The sequence below is a fragment of the Heterodontus francisci genome, chromosome 44 (genome assembly GCF_036365525.1).
Source record: "Heterodontus francisci isolate sHetFra1 chromosome 44, sHetFra1.hap1, whole genome shotgun sequence".
In the NCBI taxonomy this organism is placed as follows: domain Eukaryota; kingdom Metazoa; phylum Chordata; class Chondrichthyes; order Heterodontiformes; family Heterodontidae; genus Heterodontus; species Heterodontus francisci.
The window spans coordinates 13,144,204-13,164,002 of record NC_090414.1 but is presented as its reverse complement, the minus strand read 5'-3'; the positions used below and the strand labels follow the sequence as shown (position 1 = coordinate 13,164,002).

At 44.4% G+C, this 19,799-nt stretch overlaps 1 protein-coding gene across 1 annotated transcript; it reads right to left on the bottom strand.

Moving 5' to 3' along the window:
• Window positions 1-9,250: 9,250 nt before the first annotated feature.
• Window positions 9,251-19,274, bottom strand: LOC137355976 (probable G-protein coupled receptor 139). The gene is made up of 2 exons (XM_068021678.1): window positions 19,211-19,274; window positions 9,251-10,161 (listed from the first exon to the last, which is right to left on the bottom strand). Exons 1-2 carry the CDS (start codon window positions 19,272-19,274, stop codon window positions 9,251-9,253), a joined length of 975 nt encoding a protein of 324 aa, XP_067877779.1.
• Window positions 19,275-19,799: the final 525 nt, after the last annotated feature.

The following is a 19,799-nucleotide window of genomic DNA, read 5'->3' as shown; positions in this document are numbered from 1 at the left end:
GTGTTTATTACACATCGAGGGACTCTCAGTCGGTTGTTTGTTAAACACTCAGGGACTCACAGTCGGGTCTTTATTAAACCTCGAGGAACTCACAGTTGGTGTTTATTACACACTGAGGGACTCACAGTCTAGTGTTTATTACACATCGAGTGTCTCACAGTCTGGTGTTTATTACACACTGGGGGACACTCAGCCAGGTGTTTATTTCACATCGTGGGACTCACAGTCGGGTGTTTATTACACACAGAGGGACTCTCAGTCGGGTGTAGATTACACATCGTGGGACTCACAGTCGCAGGTTCATTACACACTGAGGGACTCACAGTTGGTGTCTATTGCACATCGAGGGACTCACTGTTGGTGCTTATTACACATCGATGGACTCACAGTCGGATGTTTATTACACATCGAGGGACTCTCAGTCGGGTGTTTATTACAAACTGAGGGACTTTCAGTCAGGTGTTTATTACACATCGAGCGACTATCAGTCAGGTGTTTATTACAGATCGAGGGACTCACAGTCGGGTGTTTATTACACATCGAGGGACTCACAGTCCGGTGTTTATTACACATCGAGGGACTCACAGTTGGTGTTTATTACACACTGAGGGACTCACAGTCGGGTGTTTATTACACATCGAGGAACTCACAGTTGGTGTTTATTACACACTGAGGGACTCTCAGTTGGATGGTTATTACACATCGAGGGAGTCACAGTCCGGTGTTTATTACACATCGAGGGACTCACAGTCGGCTGTTTATTACACACTGAGGGCCCCTCAGTCGGTTATTTATTACAGATCGAGGGATTCACAGTCGGGTGTTTGTTGCACACTGAGGGCCTCTCAGTCGGTTATTTATTACAGATCGAGGGACTCACAGTCGGGTGTTTATTACACATCGAGGGACTCACAGTCCGGTGTTTATTACACATCGAGGGACTCACAGTTGGTATTTATTACACATCGAGAGTCTCACTGTTTGTGTTTGTTTCTCATCGATGGACTCACAGTCGGGTGTTTATTGCACAATGCGGAACTCACAGTCGGGTGTTTATTACACGTCGAGGGACACACAGGTGTTGTTTACACATCGAGAATCTGACAATCGGGTGTTTATTACACATCGAGGGACAAACAATCAGCTGTTTGTTCCACACGAGGGACTCACACTTGGTATTTGTTACACGTCGAGGCACTCACAGTTGGTGTTTATTACACATCGAGGGACTCACAGTCGGGTGATTATTACACATCGAGGGACTCACAGTCGGGTGTTTATTACATATTAAGGATACACAGTCGGGTGTTCATTACACATTCGGTGTACACATTCTAGAGTTTATTGCAAATTAGGGGTGCAAAGCCGGGTGTTTATTACACATTAGTGGGATACAGTCTATTACACATTAGGAGTACACATCGGCAGTTTATTACATATTAGTGGTTCACAATCGGAAGTTTATTAGACATCAGTGGCACACAGTCTGGAGTTTCCTACACATTAGGGGTTCACAGTCGGAAGTTTATGACACATTGCGGGTACACAGTCTGGAGAATATTACACATTAGGGGTACACAGTCAGGCGTTTATTACACAGGCGTGCAGAGACGGGTGTTTATTACACATTACGTGTTCACAGTCGGGTGTTTATTACACATTAGGGGTACACAGTCGGGTGTTTATTACACAGGGGTACAGAGTCGGGTGTTTATTTCACATTAGGTGTACACAGTCGGGTGTTTTTTAAACAGTAAGGATACAAAGTCTGGAGTTTATTATACATTTGGGGTTCACAGTCAGGTGTTTCTTGCACATTAGAGGTTCACAGTCTGGCGTTTATTACACATTTGGGGCTCACAGTCTGGTGATTATTACATATAAGGGGTTCACAGTCGGGAGTTTGTTGCACATTAGGGGGACACAGTCGGGTGTTTATTACACATTTGGGGTTCACAGTCCGGTGTTTATTCCATATTAGGGGTTAACAGTCGTGAGATAATTACACATTCGGGGTACACAGTCTGGAGTTTATTAAACATTAGCGGTTCACAGTCCAGTGTTTATTACACTTTAGGGGTGGACAGTCGGGTGTTTATTACACATTAGGGGTACACAGTCAGGAGTTTATTGCACATTAGGGGTTCACAGTCGTGAGTTTATTACACATTAGGGGTACGCAGTTGGGTGTTTATTGCACATTAGGGGTACACAATCTGGGGTTTACTATACATTAGAGGTACACAGTCTGGGGTTTATTGCACATTAGGTGTACACAGTCTGGGGTTTACTACACATTAGAGGTACACAGTCTGGGGTTTACTACACATTAGAGGTACACAGTCGGGAGTTTATTGCACATTAGGGGTACACAGTCTTGGGTTTGTTATACATTGGGGTACACAGTCTGGAGTTTACTACACATTAGGGGTTCACAGTCGGGAGTTTATGACACATTGCGGGTACACAGTCTGGAGAATATTACACATTAGGGGTACACAGTCAGGCGTTTTTCCCACAGGTGTGCAGAGACGGGTGTTTATTACACATTAGGTGTACACAGTCGGGAGTTTATAACACATTAGGGGTACACAGTCGGGTGTTTATTTCAAATTAGGGGTACACAGTCGGGAGCTTATTACACATTAGGGGTACACAGTCGGTAGTTTATTACACATTGGGGGTACACAGTCAGGCGTTTATTACACAGGTGTGCAGAGACGGGTGTTTATTACACATTAGGTGTACACAGTCGGGAGTTTATTACACATTGGGGTACACAGTCTGGAATTTATTACACATTAGGGGTACACAGTCTGGTGTTTATTACACATTAGTGGTTCACAGTCCGGTGTTTATTGCACATTAAGCGTTCACAGTCTGGAGTTTTCTGCACATTAGGGGTTCACAGTCCGGTGTTTATTACACATTAGGGGTGCACAGTCGCGTGTTAATTACACATTAGGTGTACACAGTCAGTAGTTTATTGCAAATTAGGAGTTCTCAGTCGGGAGTTTATTGCACATTAAGGGTACACAGTCGGGTGTTTATTACACATTAGTGGTACACAGTCCGGTGTTTATTACACATTAAGCGTTCACAGTCGGGTGTTAATTACACATTAGGGGTACACAGTCTGGTGTTTATTACACATTAGGGGTTCACAGTCCGGTGTTTATTATGCATTAGGGGTTCACAGTCCGGTGTTTATTACACATTAGGGGTGCACAGTCGCGTGTTAATTACACATTAGGTGTACACAGTCAGGAGTTTATTGCAAATTAGGAGTTCTCAGTCGGGAGTTTATTGCACATTAAGGGTACACAGTCGGGTGTTTATTACACATTAGTGGTACACAGTCGGGAGTTTATTACACATTAGGGGTACACCGTCGGGTTTTTATTTCAAATTAGGGGTACACAGTCGGGAGATTATTACACATTAGGGGTGCACAGTCGATAGTTTATTACACATTAGGGGTACACAGTCGGGAGTTTATTACACATTAGGGGTACACAGTCGGGAGTTTTCTACACTTTAGGGGTTCACAGTCGGGAGTTTATTACAGATTAGTGGTACACAGTCTGGAATCTATTACACATTAGGGGTACATAGTCTGGTGTATATTACACATTGGGGGTTCACAGTCCGGTGTTTATTACACATTAAGCGTTCACAGTCGGGTGTTAATTACACATTAGGGGTACACAGTCTGGTGTTTATTACACATTAGGGGTTCACAGTCCGGTGTTTATTATGCATTAGGGGTTCACAGTCCAGTGTTTATTACACATTAGGGGTGCACAGTCGCGTGTTCATTACACATTAGGTGTACACCGTCAGGAGTTTATTGCAAATTAGGAGTTCTCAGTCGGGAGTTTATTACACATTCAGGGTACACAGTCTGGTGTTTATTGCACATTAGGGGTACACAGTCTGGAGTTTATTACACTTTAGGCGTTCACAGTCTGGGGTTTACTACACATTAGGTGTTCACAGTCTGGGGTTTATTACACATTCAGGGTTCACAGTCGGTAGTTTATTATACATTAGGGGTACACAGTCTGGAGTTTATTACACATTAAGGGTACACAGTCAGGCGTTTATTACACATTAGGGGTACACAGTCTGGAGTTTGTTACACATTAGGGGTACACAGTCTGGAGTTTGTTACACATTAGGCGTTCACAGTCTGGGGTTTATTACACATTAGGGGTACACAGTCTGGAGTTTATTACACATTAGGGGTTCACAGTCGGGAGTTTATTATACATTAGGGGTACACAGTCTGGAGTTTGTTACACATTAGGGGTACACAGTCAGGCGTTTAATACACAAGGGTGCAGATTCGGGTATTTATTACACATTACACAGTCCGAGTTTATTACACATTAAGCGTTCACAGTCGGGTGTTTATCACACATTAGGGGTACACAGTCTGGAATTTATTACACATTTGGGGTACAAAGACTGGTGTTTATTACACATTAGGGGTTCACAGTCCGGTGTTTATTACGCATTAGGGGTTCACAGTCCGGTGTTTATTACACATTGGGGGTGCACAGTCGCGTGTTAATTACACATTATGTGTACACAGTCAGGAGTTTATTGCAAATTAGGAGTTCACAGTCGGGAGTTTATTACATATTAAGGGTACACAGTCGGGTATTTATTACTCATTAGTGGTACACAGTCTGGTGTTTATTGCACATTAGAGGTACACAGTCGGGGGTTTATTGCACATTAGAGGTACACAGTCTGGAGTTTATTACACATTAGAGGTACACAGTCGGGAGTTTATTGCACATTAGTGGTATACAGTCTGGAGTTTATTACACATTAGGGGTACACAGTCGGGAGTTTATTACACATTAGTGGTGCACAGTCTGTCGTTTATTACACATTAGGGGTGCATAGTCTGGAGTTTGTTACACATTAGGGGTACACAGTCGGGAGTTTATTACACATTACGGGTCCACAGCCTGGAATTTATTACACATTAATGGTGCACAGTCGGGTGTTTATTACACAATGACAGTTTCACAGCCGGGTGTTTATTTCACATCAAGGTCATCACAGTCGGGTGTTTATTACACATTAGGGTTTCACAGTTGCGTGTCTGTTACACATTGAGGGACTCAGAGTCGGGTGTTTATTGCACATCGCGGGGCTGATGGTGTTAGGAAGTCCCTTGGGAACGAGGATGATGTACTTCCACTCCAGGGTAGTGGGATCTTATGTGGCCCAATAGTCCAATTCTGGATCCGCACCCTCTGCCACAGGTGGGGGATGCTCGAATGTCCGCATGCTCCTTCTGCTGTTTGCACTTGGTAACTGCCTGGAAATGTCAATGTTGTTCGAACCGGCTGGCACCTTCACGGATGCTGCTATTCCATTTTGGGCAGTCTTGGGCAAGAGATTGCCATGACAGAGGGTAGCAGTGGAAGGGAGCTTTTCTGAACGGAGGGCTATGACTAGTGGTGTTCCGCAGGGATAAGTGCTGGTAACTATGCTGTTTGTAGTATATATAAATGATTTGGAGGAAAATGTAGCTGGTCTGATTGGTAAGTTTGCGGACGACACAAAGGTTGGTGGAGTTGCGGACAGTGATGAGGATTGACAGAGGGTACAGCAGGATATAGATCGGTTGGAGACTTGGGCTGAGAAATGGCAGATGGAGTTTAATCCGGACAAATGTGAGGTAATGCATTTTGGAAGGTCTAATGCAGGTGGGAAGTATACAGTAAATGGCAGAACCCTTAGGAGAATAGACAGGCAGAGAGATCTGGGCATACAGGTCCACAGGTCACTGAAAGTGACAACGCAGGTGGATAAGGTAGTCAAGAAGGCATATGGCATGCTTGCCTTCATTGGTCGGGGCAGAGAGTATAAAAATTGGCAAGTCATGCTGCAGCTGTACAGAACTTTAGTTAGGCCACACTTAGAATATTGCGTGCAATTCTGGTTGCCACACTACCAGAAGGATGTGGAGGCTTTGGAGAGGGTACAGAAGAGGTTTACCATGATGTTGCCTGGTCTGGAGAGCATTAACTGTGAGTAGAGGTTGGATAAACTCGGATTGTTTTCACTGGAACGACGGAGGTGGAGGGGCGACCTGATAGAGGTTTACAAAGTTATGAGCGGCACGGACACAGTGGATAGTCAGAAGCTTTTTCCCAGGGTGTAAGAGTCAGTTTCTTGGGGGCATAGGTTTAAGGTGCGAGGGGCAAAGTTTAGAGGGGATGTGCGAGGCAAGTTCTTTACACAGAGGGTGGTGAGTGCCTGGAACTTGTTGCCGGGGGAGGTGGTGGAAGCAGTTACCATAGAGACGTTTCAGAGGCATCTTGACAAATACATGAATAGGAAGGGAATAGAGGGATATGGGCCACAGAAGTGCAGAAGGTTTTAGTTTAGGCAGGCATCAAGATCGGCATAGGCTTGGAGGGCCGAATGGCTTGTTCCTGTGCTGTACTGTTCTTTGTTCTTTGAATCAGTGAAGACGTACAAGAGAACTTATGCATGGATGCAGAAGATGTGTGCAGGGTTTTTAATGAGTTTTTTGTCTCTGTCTTCACAAAGGAGTGGGGTGATGCAGACAAAGTAGTAAAAGAGGAGGAGTGTGAAATATTAGACATGATAAGCATAATGAGAGAGGAAGTACTAGAGAGTCTGACATCCTTGATACTGAATAAATCGCTGGAGATGGATGGATTGCATCCAGGGATGTTGAAAGAAATCAGGGAGGAAATAGCTGAGGATCATCTTCAAATCCTCACTAGATACATACAAAGTGTAGGGAAATACTTAAAAAAGTAATTAGGGGAGCGAAGAGGGGGTATGAAAAATCGCTGGTTGACAAGATAAAGGAAAATCCCAAGGTGCTTTATAAATATGTTCGGGGCAAGAGGATAACTCACTACCATGTGGCCTGGGGAGTAATCCGGAGATTACTGCCTTTGAGGTCCTGCTTGCTAATATCTTTCGGAACTCCCTAAACTCAGCCTGCAGGACCTCATCCCTTTTTTTTACCTATATCATTGGTAACAATGTGGACCAGGACCTCTGGCTGTGCACCCTCGTCCTCCAGAATGCTCTGTAGCAGCTCGGTGATATCCCTGACCCTTGCACCCGGGAGGCAACTTACCATCCTGGAATCATGTCTGTGACCTCAGAAACTCCTGTCTGTTCCCCTAACTATCGAATCTCCTGTCATCATTGCTCTCTTGTCCTTTCTCCTCCCTCCCTACACAGCTGAGCCACCCATTGTGCTCTGGTCATGACTCTCACTGCACTCCCCAGAAGAACCCTCTCTCCCATCAGTACTCAGAACTGAATACCGGTTAGAAAATGGGATACCCTCCAGGGACTCGTGCACTACCTGCCTTTTCCTTCTTGTCTATCTGGCAGCCACCAAGTCCCTCTCAGCCTGCTCTCTCTTAAGCTGACCACCTCCTGAATGTGCTATCCAGGTATCTCTCGTCCTCTCGACTGCACCTCAGTGACACCAGCTTCTCCTCAGGTTCCAAGATCCGGTGCTAGAGTTTTGGTGTTTGGTGGCACTTTCTGTGCATGGAGTTGTCCAGGACATGGGTAGGGTCCTGAAGTCCCCACATGTCACAGGATGTGCATTTGCCGGGTGTGAGCAGCCCTGCCATGCCTGGAATTATTTATTTAGTGCACTAAAATTGGAAGTTAAATAAACACAATAAAATGGTTATAAATAGAACGAACAAACGAGTAACCATCGACTGACCACTGGTATTTTAGCCTCTATTTAGTAGATAGACTGAAATGTTAGAGAAAAATAAAAATAAGCAGAAGATGGAAAATAAGAACGTAAGAAAATCCCCACTGGATACTCACCCACTAGCTCCCTGTGCCTTGTCACGCTCTGTCTCCCTTCTTGTGCTGTTTGTAGCTCCGAAGCCTCACACAGCCAATCACCTACCTGATTCCCTGAGATATCACACCTCAATTTTTCTTTCTGAACGCCAGCAGACTGGCAGGAATGGTAGCTGCAACTAACCCCGCTCCTCCCTGATTCCCAGTGGACTCTCCCGCGCGTATGCTCGCTCTCTCTGTCTTTCAATTAAATTAAATTGATTTTTTAAAGATAAATTTATAGTTCCCCTCCTTCCCGAACTCCCTCACTAACCAAACTCCCTGCTTCACACTCTGTGCACTCAGCGCAGACTCACTGTCGCACCCTGTGAAGAACTGGCGAGTTGTGCTTGAGAGAACAATTCCTTGTTTTGAAATTAAATTTGTTGATTCTTCTGCGGACACCTTTATCTGGAAGTTGGCCAGCTCAACGGATGAGATTTACAACCAATCCACAAACCCCCAACATTTGCAGCAGTTCTTCACATGATAGAATGAGGTCCAAGGAAGAGGGGCAACATCAGGGCGGGCTTTTTCAATCAAAGGGGTCAGCAGTTGGCTGGACATTTTGACAAAGACAAATAGCTAATTGGACAATAAGCCACTGCCAGTGCGCTGTCTTGTCCCTCTACAAAATTAAGGGATAAATAAAGTTGTTTGAGAACTTGCTTGTTGTCACTGGAGGGGAAGCAATGATTGGCCAGTCACTCAGAAACTACAACCGATGTGACGTTCAAAAGTCTCGGCTGATTGTACAGATTTTATTTGCTTCATATTTCAGGAATAAATAATTATAAGTGTAGAGTGGCCCATAGAATGGAAAGAATTTTATTGCATGATTTTTAAATATCTGGAGTAACTCAATAAAGTTTGATATCTGACTCAGGGTGTTGAGTACATTCCATTATTTATGTCATTCTAATATCTGAACCAGGATGACAATACGAAAAAGTGCTATACACAGCCTCAGTACTGACCCTCCGACAGTGCAGCAATCCCTCAGTACTTGGTACCCGAGGTTAAGGGTCGGGGAAGTGTCTGTTGAGATTTTGTGGATGGATCCCCTGAAGCTGCTGTGTCAGAGGTGAGAGACTCTCCCCCCACCCCGGGGTCATGCGACCTGGATGTCTGACCAAGGAGAATCATTAACAGTATCAACGAATCTGGCGACCGGGAAGGGACTCGGCCCCATCCATTTGAGCAGCTGCTGAGCTGAGGCACTGGGAATGTCGCCTCCTGTGCTAATCCTGGTCCCACTCCCTCGGCCCAGGACCTGTCTCCCCGCCGGAGCACCTCAGCTGTGCTCGTCCAGACGTGTATCACCCCCATTCATGGACTGGAAGCACTGGGATCTACCTCTGGACTGCTCTCAATTGTTTGGTTTATTAATGAATTGAATAATTGATGTAACCAGATATTTCACTGTGTTCTTGATCTGCCCTCTGAACTTGGACTGAGTTACCCCATAAATAAATGTGTTTGTGCAGCAACTTAAAACCTGCAGCATATATCCGACTTGTCCAAATATATATTCAGAATTGTTGTAATCCCCGGGATCTGTTCTTGTAATGTTATAATATAAGAAATCTATAATATATATCAACCACAGAAGTATGAAGCTGCCGGATATGGTGAAGAGTAAAATCACAGACTTCCTTCTGCTCTCTATCTCTGGGTCACTGCGATTCTCTCCCTTGCTCTGACCCCTCAGTCCCTTCCGGACTCGACTGGCCACTAAAATGTGCCTGACTGTCAGAGCGTTGAGCAACAGAATTAAAACAAATGGGAGCAATGGGGTTAAAACCTTATCAAACCAGTCGAGTCCCATCCATCCAGGCTCAGTATAATAGATTGGCTTGGTATCACAGTCCCAAGGAACATTGTCAATTATCTCTCTAGGTTCATATATAAAGTAGAAGGGGACATTTTTTAAACAGAGCAGAATGCAGGTTGTTACCAGAACCACAGCCGCAGTTTTTGCGGTGCAATATTTAGTTTTCAGCTTCTGGCAACAAATGGTCACAAATCGATCGAAGGAGAAAGTGATGGTGAACCAGACCGAACAGTCTGTGGCTGCACAAAGCAGGACATAGATAACACTACACACAGGGGTGATGTTCAGTAAAGTTTCTGGGAAATAATAATAACTGCTCCTCCACAGTATGACATCAGTGATAATGACCAGAAGATCCGCCATTGCCATGGCCACCAGATAGTGAGTGGTGCAGGTGGAGAGTCCGCACTTTCCCCGGGACAGGATCACAATCGCCAGTAAATTAACTGTCAGGGAGAGGAGGGAAAAGAGACTGGAAGTTACTGATCAAACATTCTCCGTGTCTGAGCCCAGATAGTAAGAGAAAAAACAGGTTTCAAGATAATATTTGAAAATCTCAACCTTGACCCCAACCCACCTCCACCCCGCCCACAGTGGCGCAGTGGTTAGCACCGCAGCCTCACAGCTCCAGGGACCCGGGTTCGATTCTGGGTACTGCCTGTGTGGAGTTTGCAAGTTCTCCCTGTGTCTGCGTGGGTTTTCTCCGGGTGCTCCGGTTTCCTCCCACAAGCCAAAAGACTTGCAGGTTGATAGGTAAATTGGCCATTATAAATTGTCACTAGCATAGGTAGGTGGTAGGGAAAATATAGGGACAGGTGGGGATGTTTGGTAGGAATATGGGATTAGTGTAGGATTAGTATAAATGGGTGGTTGATGTTCGGCACAGACTCGGTGGGCCGAAGGGCCTGTTTCAGTGCTGTATTTCTAATCTAAAACTTCCGTATTTAACAGAGACTGGACATGGAGCGGAGCAGACAACAGCTCCCAGGAGGAAGGTTTGCAATTTAAGTATTTTAATGAGTCTGGAAGTCTATGATTTAATATGTTTTCTAGGTTTAACTGTGTCCGGTCGAGTTTCCCCAGCTTCTTGAAAGCAACAGTTGAAGGGAGATGAGGACAGTTTCAGGGAGAGGGTAAATGTCTTTACAGCACTTCTTGTGGGCCAGGAAACGGAGGAGTTCATCCCCCTGTCCCCATAAGCTCCCAATCTGAGAATCAGACCCGTCCATGCAAAGAACCCCAAGGCCCGGGATCATACCCATTCCCCGGGATTATACCCACTCCTCAGGATCAGACAACTCCCCACCCCCACCCATATCAGACACCCTCTTCGCTGGATCGGACCATCTCCATCCTTGGATTGAGCACCACGACCCCTCAACCAGATTGAACACTTTCCCTGGAGTCAGGATTCGGATCCACCCAGGATTGGGCTCCCTCCAACTGAGGAATGAGAGCGACCCACTCCTGCTACCTGCTCTGGAGCCCTCCCTGTCTGACCGGAGGCCAAGCCCGTCAATCAGGCTGACTTCAACCCTCAGACTCATATATATTGTATTAAGTCAATAGTTATCACAATATTATACGTTGGCAGCAGAAAAGAGAATATAGCACTCGAAAACTGCAGAAGAAAAAAAAAAAAAAGGAAAGGTCTTTTCAGCTATCAGAAAACTTTGAGAGTGCAGACGATATCCTCATCACCCAAGGCATATACAAAAAGAAGGCAGCAAACAAAGTAATTACCAAAGCAATCGAGACTTACTTTAAAGTGAGAAAAATGTTATTGTGAAGCATACCAAATTTAATAAACATACCCAGCAGAAAGGGGTGCATACTGATTTGTTCAGTTGCAATTTATATTAAATCGCAGAGGACTGTGAATACAGCAGGTTATAGGAAGAGCTGGTTCAGGACAGGATTGTAGTCGGGCTTTTAGACAACACCCTTTCAGATTAGCTACCATTGAGGGATGATTTAACATTATCAAAAGCCACTCAATTCAGCAGATAAGCAGAGGTTCGGAAGTTTAACTGACCCATGGTTCGAGGGGACAGAGAAAGACCAGGCTCAAGGGTATCAGACTCAACTGAGGGCCAGAAAGACACAAAAGGTATCTCGAGGCAGCAACGATAATTGCAGTAGGTATGGCCGAGAGAGGCACCAGCGGGGAGACTGTCCAGCCAGAGAAGCAGAGTGTTCCTTGTGTACGAAGAAGAGACACTTCCGGTCAGTGTGTGGCAGTAAAAAAATCAAATGCCACAGACAAACAAGGAAAACTCATGAGAGAACAAAATAGTTAACAAAGTACAGGAAGTTCAAAGTGTGGAAACATCCCTTTTAGTAGGGATCCAGGGAACCAGTGAGAATTGATGGACAACAGATACTATGGTGGAAGGAAACATGATGAATTCTAAAGTGGGTGGTAGAGCGGCAGTAATAAAAACAAGAAATGCTGGAAATACTCAGCAGGTCTGGCATCATCTGTGTAAAGAGAAGCCGAGTTAACGTTTCGGATCAGTGACACTTCATCAGAAGTGGCAAATATTAGAAACGTCAAAGGTTATAAGCAAGTAAAGCAGGAGTGGGGCAAGAGGTAACAAAGGAGAAGGTGTAGATAGGACAAGGCCACAGAATAGCTGACCAGAAGGTCATGGAGAAAAGGCAAACAATATGTCAATGGTGTGTTGAAAGACAAAGCATTAGTACAGATAGGGTGTTAATGGACTGAAATTGAACAGCTGCAAGTGCAAACATGAAAAAAAACTGTGGGTGAGCAAACTGAACAAACTAAGATGTAATAAAATAAACATACAAAAAAAATGTACAAAAGAAAAAGAAAAAAATAACTAAAAATAAAAGTAAAATGGGGGGCCCCGTCATGTTCTAAAATTATTGAACTCAATGTTCAGTCCGTCAGGCTGTAGTGTGCCTAATTGGTAAATGAGATGCTGTTCCTTGAGCTTGCGTTGATGTTCACTGGAACACTGCAGCAGTCCTAGGACAGAGTTGTGAGCCTGATAGCAGGGGGGAGTGTTGAAATGGCCAGCAACCGGAAGCTCAGGGTCCTGCTTGCGGACTGAGCGGAGGTGTTCAGTAATGCGGTCACCCAGTCTGCATTTGGTCTCTCCAATGTAGAGGAGACCACATTGTGAGCAGCGAATACAGTATACTACATTGAAAGAAGTACAAGTAAATCGCTGCTTCACCTGAAAGGAGTGTTTGGGGCCTTGGTTAGTGAGGAAAGAGGAGGTAAATGGGCAGGTATTACACATAGAACATAGAACATAGAACATTACAGCGCAGTACAGGCCCTTCAGCCCTCGATGTTGCGCCGACCTGTGAAACCATCTGACCTACACTATTCCATTTTCATTCATATGTCTATCCAATGACCACTTAAATGCCCTTAAAGTTGGCGAGTCTACTACTGTTGCAGGCAGGGCGTTCCACGCCCCTACTACTCTCTGAGTAAAGAAACTACCTCTGACATCTGTCCTATATCTATCACCCCTCAACTTAAAGCTATGTCCCCTCGTGTTTGCCATCACCATCCGAGGAAAAAGGCTCTCACTATCCACCCTATCCAACCCTCTGATTATCTTATATGTCTCTATTAAGTCACCTCTTCTCCTCCTGCTCTCTAACGAAAACAACCTCAAGTCCCTAGGGCAGCACAGTGGCGCAGTGGTTAGCACCGCAGCCTCACAGTTCCAGGGACCCGGGCTTGATTCCGGGTACTGCCTATGTGGAGTTTGCAAGTTCTCCCTGTGTCTGCGTGGGTTTTCTCTGGGTGCTCTGGTTTCCTCCCACAAGCCAAAAGACTTGCAGGTTGATAGGTAAATTGGCCATTATAAATTGTCACCAGTATCGGTAGGTGGTAGGGAAATATAGGGACAGGTGGGGATGTTTGTTGGGAATATGGGATTAGTGTAAGATTAGTATAAATGGGTGGTTGATGTTCGGCACAGACTCGGTGGGCCGAAGGGCCTGTTTCAGTGCTGTATCTCTAATCTAATCTAATCTAATCTAATCTAATCTAATCATCCCTCAGCCTTTCCTCGTAAGACCTTCCCTCCATACCAGGCAACATCCTAGTAAATCTCCTCTGCACCTTTTCCAAAGCTTCCACATCCTTCCTATAATGCAGTGACCAGAACTGCACGCAATACTCCAGGTGCGGCCGCACCAGAGTTCTGTGCAGCTGCAGCATGACCTCGTGGCTCCTGAACTCGATCCCCCTACTAATAAAAGCTAACACACCATATGCCTTCTTAACAGCTCTATTAACCTGGGTGGCAACTTTCAGGGATTTATGTACATGGACACCAAGATCTCTCTGCTCATCTACACTACCAAGAATCTTCCCATTAGCCCAGTATTCTGCAATCCTGTTACTCCTTCCAAAGTGAATCACCTCACACTTTTCCGCATTAAATTCCATTTGCCATCTCTCAGCCCAGCTCTGCAGCCTATCTATGTCCCTTTGTTACCTCCAACATCCTTCGGCACTATCCACAACTCCACCGACCTTCGTGTCATCCGCAAATTTACTAACCCACCCTTCTACACCCTCTTCCAGGTCATTTATAAAAAAGACAAACAGCAGTGGCCCCAAAACAGATCCTTGCGGTAAACCACTAGAAACTATACTCCAGGATGAACATTTACCATCAACCACCACCCTGCGATTGCAGGGGAAGTTGCCATGGGAAGGGGACGAGGTGGTGGAGGTAATGGAGGAGTGACCAGGGTGTCGCGGAGGGAATGATCTCTTTGGAATGCTGACAGGGGAGGGGAGGGGAAGATGCATTTGATATGGCATCATGCTGGAGGTGGCGGAAATGGTGGAGGATGATCCTTTGGATACGGAGGCTGATGGGGTGGAAAGTGAGGACAAGGGGAACCCTGTCACGGTTCTGGGAGGGAGGGAAAGGGGTGAGGGTAGAGGTGCGGGAATTGGGCCAGACACGGTTGAGGGCCCTGTCAACCACAGTGGGCGGGGGGGGGGGGGCAATCCTCGGTTGAGAAAAAAGGAAGAGCAGCAGTGTCAGTTACATCAAGCACAGAACAGTGGCTGATAAAATAAAAGTCTTAAACCAATAGGTAAAACGTGATATGGGCCTGGAGGGATTGAGTTGAAGGTCATAGGGGAGTCAAGAACATCATTGATTTACTGGGTAAAAAAAAATCCTGAGACTTTATATGTGATTAAAAATCAAAGTTGTTCACTCCTAAACAGAAAGGCATGCATAGACCCACAACTAATATGCGGAGTAGAAGAGCTCATATTTAAAGAAGGGCAGCCTAGAGGTTTCAGAGGTGACTGTCCAAAATTATTCAGACGATTGCGAAGCTAAACATACCATGTCACATCACACTGAGAAGGGATGCAGAGCCGGTGTGCTTGTTTACATCGAGCAAAGTCCCACATTGACTCCTCGAGAAAGTTAAAAAGGAGATAGAATTTATGGAAAAAACAAGGTCATTTTACCTGTAACAAAACTTACAAGATGGTGCTCAGGTTCCAGTGAAAAAGAAACTAATGGGTCCATTTCAATTTGTGTTGACCTTACACAACCGAACATGTAGATGAGAGCTTGGCAAAGCTAGGGAAGAGTTCAGTTTTTACCAAATTAGACGTTAACAGTGGATTTTGGCAATTACCATTGTGTGAGGACTCTAAGCTCTTAACACCACCTGGAAGATTCTGCTGCTCAGAATGGCGACTGCACGGGAGATCTTTCAAAGGATAATGTCAAGGATCCTGGAAGGATTAGATGGGATCATTTGCCATATGGATGATGTCTTAATTCATGGAGCCAATCAGAAGGAACATGGAAGAAGAGTGAGAGCAGTAAGATAGGGATTGGAAGAAGAAGGTCTCACATTGAACAAGCAATGTGTTTTTCACTGCGAGTGGTACGATCTCCTGGACATATAATAGATGGGTCTGGAACTAAAGCAGATCCACAAAAGACAAAGGTGATAAAGGACTTCCCAGAGCCAAGAAATGTGACAAAGCTTCAGAGGTTTATGGGAATGGTGAATCAATTAGGGAAATGAATCACATTTAGCCATTATCAATGAGGCATTATGACGGTTGTTGAAAAGTGAGAATGTTTGGTGTTGGAAAGAAGCCCAGCAAGAATCCATTGAGAAAGTCAAGAAAATGCTCGTCTCACCATAAATGTTAGCAGATTATGGTCCGGAGAAATTCACCATCATAACTATGCATGCATCAGCAACAGGATTGGGAGAAGTCATATTTCCGGTACAGAGAGATGGGAGAGGCAGAACTGTATCATTTGCTTCTCGTGCGTTAACTGAAACCGAACACAGAAGTAGAAGTGGAAGCTTTGGCAACAACTCGGGCATGTGAAAAATTTGCATATTACGCCCCAGTTTTCATCTCAAAATCGAAACAGATCATAAACTGTTGGATACTCCGGTAAACTCGAAGGAGCTTGTGAAATGGCCTCCAAATGTACAGAGGTTTAGGTTAACACTGATCAGGTTTGAAGGGAAAACTGTGACTACATTCCAGGAAAACAACAGATCACCGCAGACACCTCATCTCGAAAAATTAGCTGTTTTTCTTCTCAAAGAAGTGGATTTCTTCTTGTTGGACAACATGAAGTTCACCTGCAATGACTCAGAAACTGAGTGGGATCGGGAATGTGCAGCAAACAGGCAAAGCATGTGTGAAAATCAGGGAATATTTCTTGAATTGTTGGCCTGCGTATATGCCATCTCACCCTGTTCCAAGACAATATTATGAACAGAGCATTGTTGGGGGATTTATTGATCCACAATGAGAGATCTTGGAGCGATTACATCAAGGATACTTGGGAATTGTGAAGTTTAGAGCCAGGGCGAGATATTTAATATGGTGGCCTGGTATTTTGAAAGAAACAGAGAGATGATATCGAGATGTGCTATCAATTGTCAGGAGACGAAAAAAAAACACTCATGAATTATTTTTCTTCCAGACCATGGGAGTGTCTAGGATTGGATTTTTTTTTGGAACATAAGAGTAAAATATTCCTTATAGTTGTCAATTATTATTTAAGGTGGATTGAAGTTAAACAACTACAGGGTCAAATTTCAGAAGCTGTAATCACATCCTGGAGAGAAATTTTGGCTACACATGGAATTCCAGATAGTGTGATGTCTGACAATGGGCCACAATTTGCGAGGTACCCTCAGGCTAATGGTGAAGCAGAGAGAGAGGAGGACGGACGGTAAGGAAATTGTTAAGAAAGAATGAAGGTCTTCAACTAGCACTTTTAAGTTATCGATCGACCCGTCTTCAGAATGGTTTAGCCCCATGCGAATTGTTAATGGGAAGAAGGTTAAACACCCAGGTTCCTACACTCTCAAGTATACTCAAGCCACTAGTGAGTGCAGAGGATTGGAGAAAGTGAGGGAGAGCGAGGATAGAGAGCAGTGGAATCTATCAGAAAGTTATGACAGATGTTACAGAGCAAGAAACTTGTCAGGCATCCAACCTGGGGAATCAGTTTGTGTTAGAGACCAAACAGGGTATGGAGAAGTGATAGACAGCTGACCACGTTCACGATCGTACATTGTCCAAACTGGTCAATGGATCAATAGAAGAAGCAAAAGGTCATTGGTGACGATACCAGAGAAGATAGAAATACAAGAGGACCAATCATCTCAAAGCTTTGATGAACCCGTGATGCTACAATCATCAAGTAACCCAGAGGACAACCTGAATGAAGAACTTGAGCCATCCAATAGTCCCATGGACTCAAAAACCTCAATCCCCTTCGAAAGAAAGAAGACGCCTTATGGCAGACTCGTGAAAACGCCGCAGCAATTATCCAGCTGAAAAGAGAAGTCAGAGATTTGCGGGGAGATGTAGTATAATGTAATATAAGGTTGTTACGGGGAAGAACATGTAAATGAACTGTGAGCGTCATTGCAGGAAGTGATGTAATGCAATCTGGACAGAACCTTGAGGAAGAGTTGCAGAGGAAGCCTCAGATAAAAGACGTGTGTCAATAAACTTCTGTTATATATTCTGCAGTAAGACAACAACAGTTACCAGAATATCACAGCCCCACTTTCACTAACCCCCACCCTGTCACTGGGGCCTGCCTGAATGGCCCTGGCGATTCCAGCCCCATTAACCTCTCCTGGGGTCTCCAGACTCTTTGATACTGCAGGACCTCCTGCCAGTACTGCAGAGCTGCTGGTCTTCCCATTGTCCGGCATCACCTGGAGGCAGGAGCTCATCCCTTAAAGGGACAGTATCCCTGACGGCGGGCAGTCATTGGCTGCAACAATGCTGTCTGCTGTTCATCTGACACTAAATAGTAAATATCTGTTCCTGTTTGAACATTTCAATCGGAAACGGAGCAATATATTGATATTGACATTTCACACAATACACTTACTGCCAAACTTCAGCAAACATCTTCCCATTTGTAATTGATTACTTTCGTAAAACACAGGGACTGCTCCATGAAGTGGAGAGATCAGACACCTAAAACAGTGATTTCAAAATAAAACTGGACTGTTCTAATCTGGTCAGTGACCCACACTCAGTACAAGTCTACAGTGACAGATACTCCCGGTAATACATGGTCACTGGGGTCAGGTGTTCCACTCCGGTTAGTGACTCACACTCAGTACAATTCTACACTGACAGTTACTCCCAGTAATACATGGTGACTGGGATCAGGTGTTCCACTCCGGTTAATGACTCACATTCAATACAATTCTACACTGACAGATACTCGCAGTAATGCATGGTCACTGGGGTCAGGTGTTCCACTCCGGTTAGTGACCCACACTCAATACAATTCTACACTGACAGTTACTCCCAGTAATACATGGTGACTGGGATCAGGTGTTCCACTCCGGTTAATGACTCACACTCAATATAATTCTGCACTGACAGATACTCCCAGTAATGCATGGTCACTGGGGTCAGGTGTTACACTCCGGTTAGTGACTCACACTCAATACAATTCTACACTGACAGATACTCCCAGTAATGCATGGTCACTGGGGTCAGGTGTTCCACTCTGGTTAGTGACCCACACTCAATACAATTCTACACTGACAGATACTCCCAGTAATACATGGTGACTGGGGTCAGGTGTTCCACTCCAGTTAGTGACCCACACTCATTGTGATTTTACAATGACATATACTCCAACAAATCCCTTCTCTCATAGTTACTTGCATTGAGTTCTGATTCAGCAGTACATGATATTCAATGAAAGACAATAACATGATAATTCAGAGAGCCTGTGAGTTACAAACAGACGTTTATTTTAAGTTGAGGCAACAGAATAAAACCGTAGAGATAATTCATGACATTAAAACTAAGGAAATGGTATCACTGATCGGGTATCTGCATTACAGTGATCACTAGATCAGTATCTGACATTATTAGTCACAGAGTAAAACCAGAGACCTGCTCACACACAGATTTACACCACTTCACTGGTTATAGTCACTTACCAGGAACACCAATGACAGCAAAGAGCAGGTAATATATTTTCTTGAAACTGTGAAATGTTTCCATTATTTTCTGCGTAAAATGATCTGTCTCTTCGTGCTGCAGACAATCTCTTTCTGTATTAATCTCTGAGTCAATACATTCCCCGATCCTTTAATTTATACTCTGTGGGATCTCCATGGGGATATTGGGATTGCAACATAGTTCAACTTGTTTTCGTGAATTTGAACAGACAGTATATTCATATTAATTCTGCATTGTGATCCAATATATTTAGGTGGTGATTGAACTGGAAAACTCCAAAGACTGAACAATTCTGATCACATTAATTAACTAATGTTATAATCTCCCAACAATGAGGTTATTCTTCAAACACCATCAGCCCCATCTCCAGATCTCTCATTGTTTCAGTGATGTCTTTCACTAAACTGTGACATTCACTCATTCAATTCCTGATGTGAAAGTGTCTGTCTCAGAGTTGTTCCACTGCACTTTGGGATGTCGCTCTCCACTGTGGACAGTTAGTTAAGTGATTAAAGTCATTTATTTGTGACTATACGTTGTCAAATTCATCTACGATAGCATCAAAAA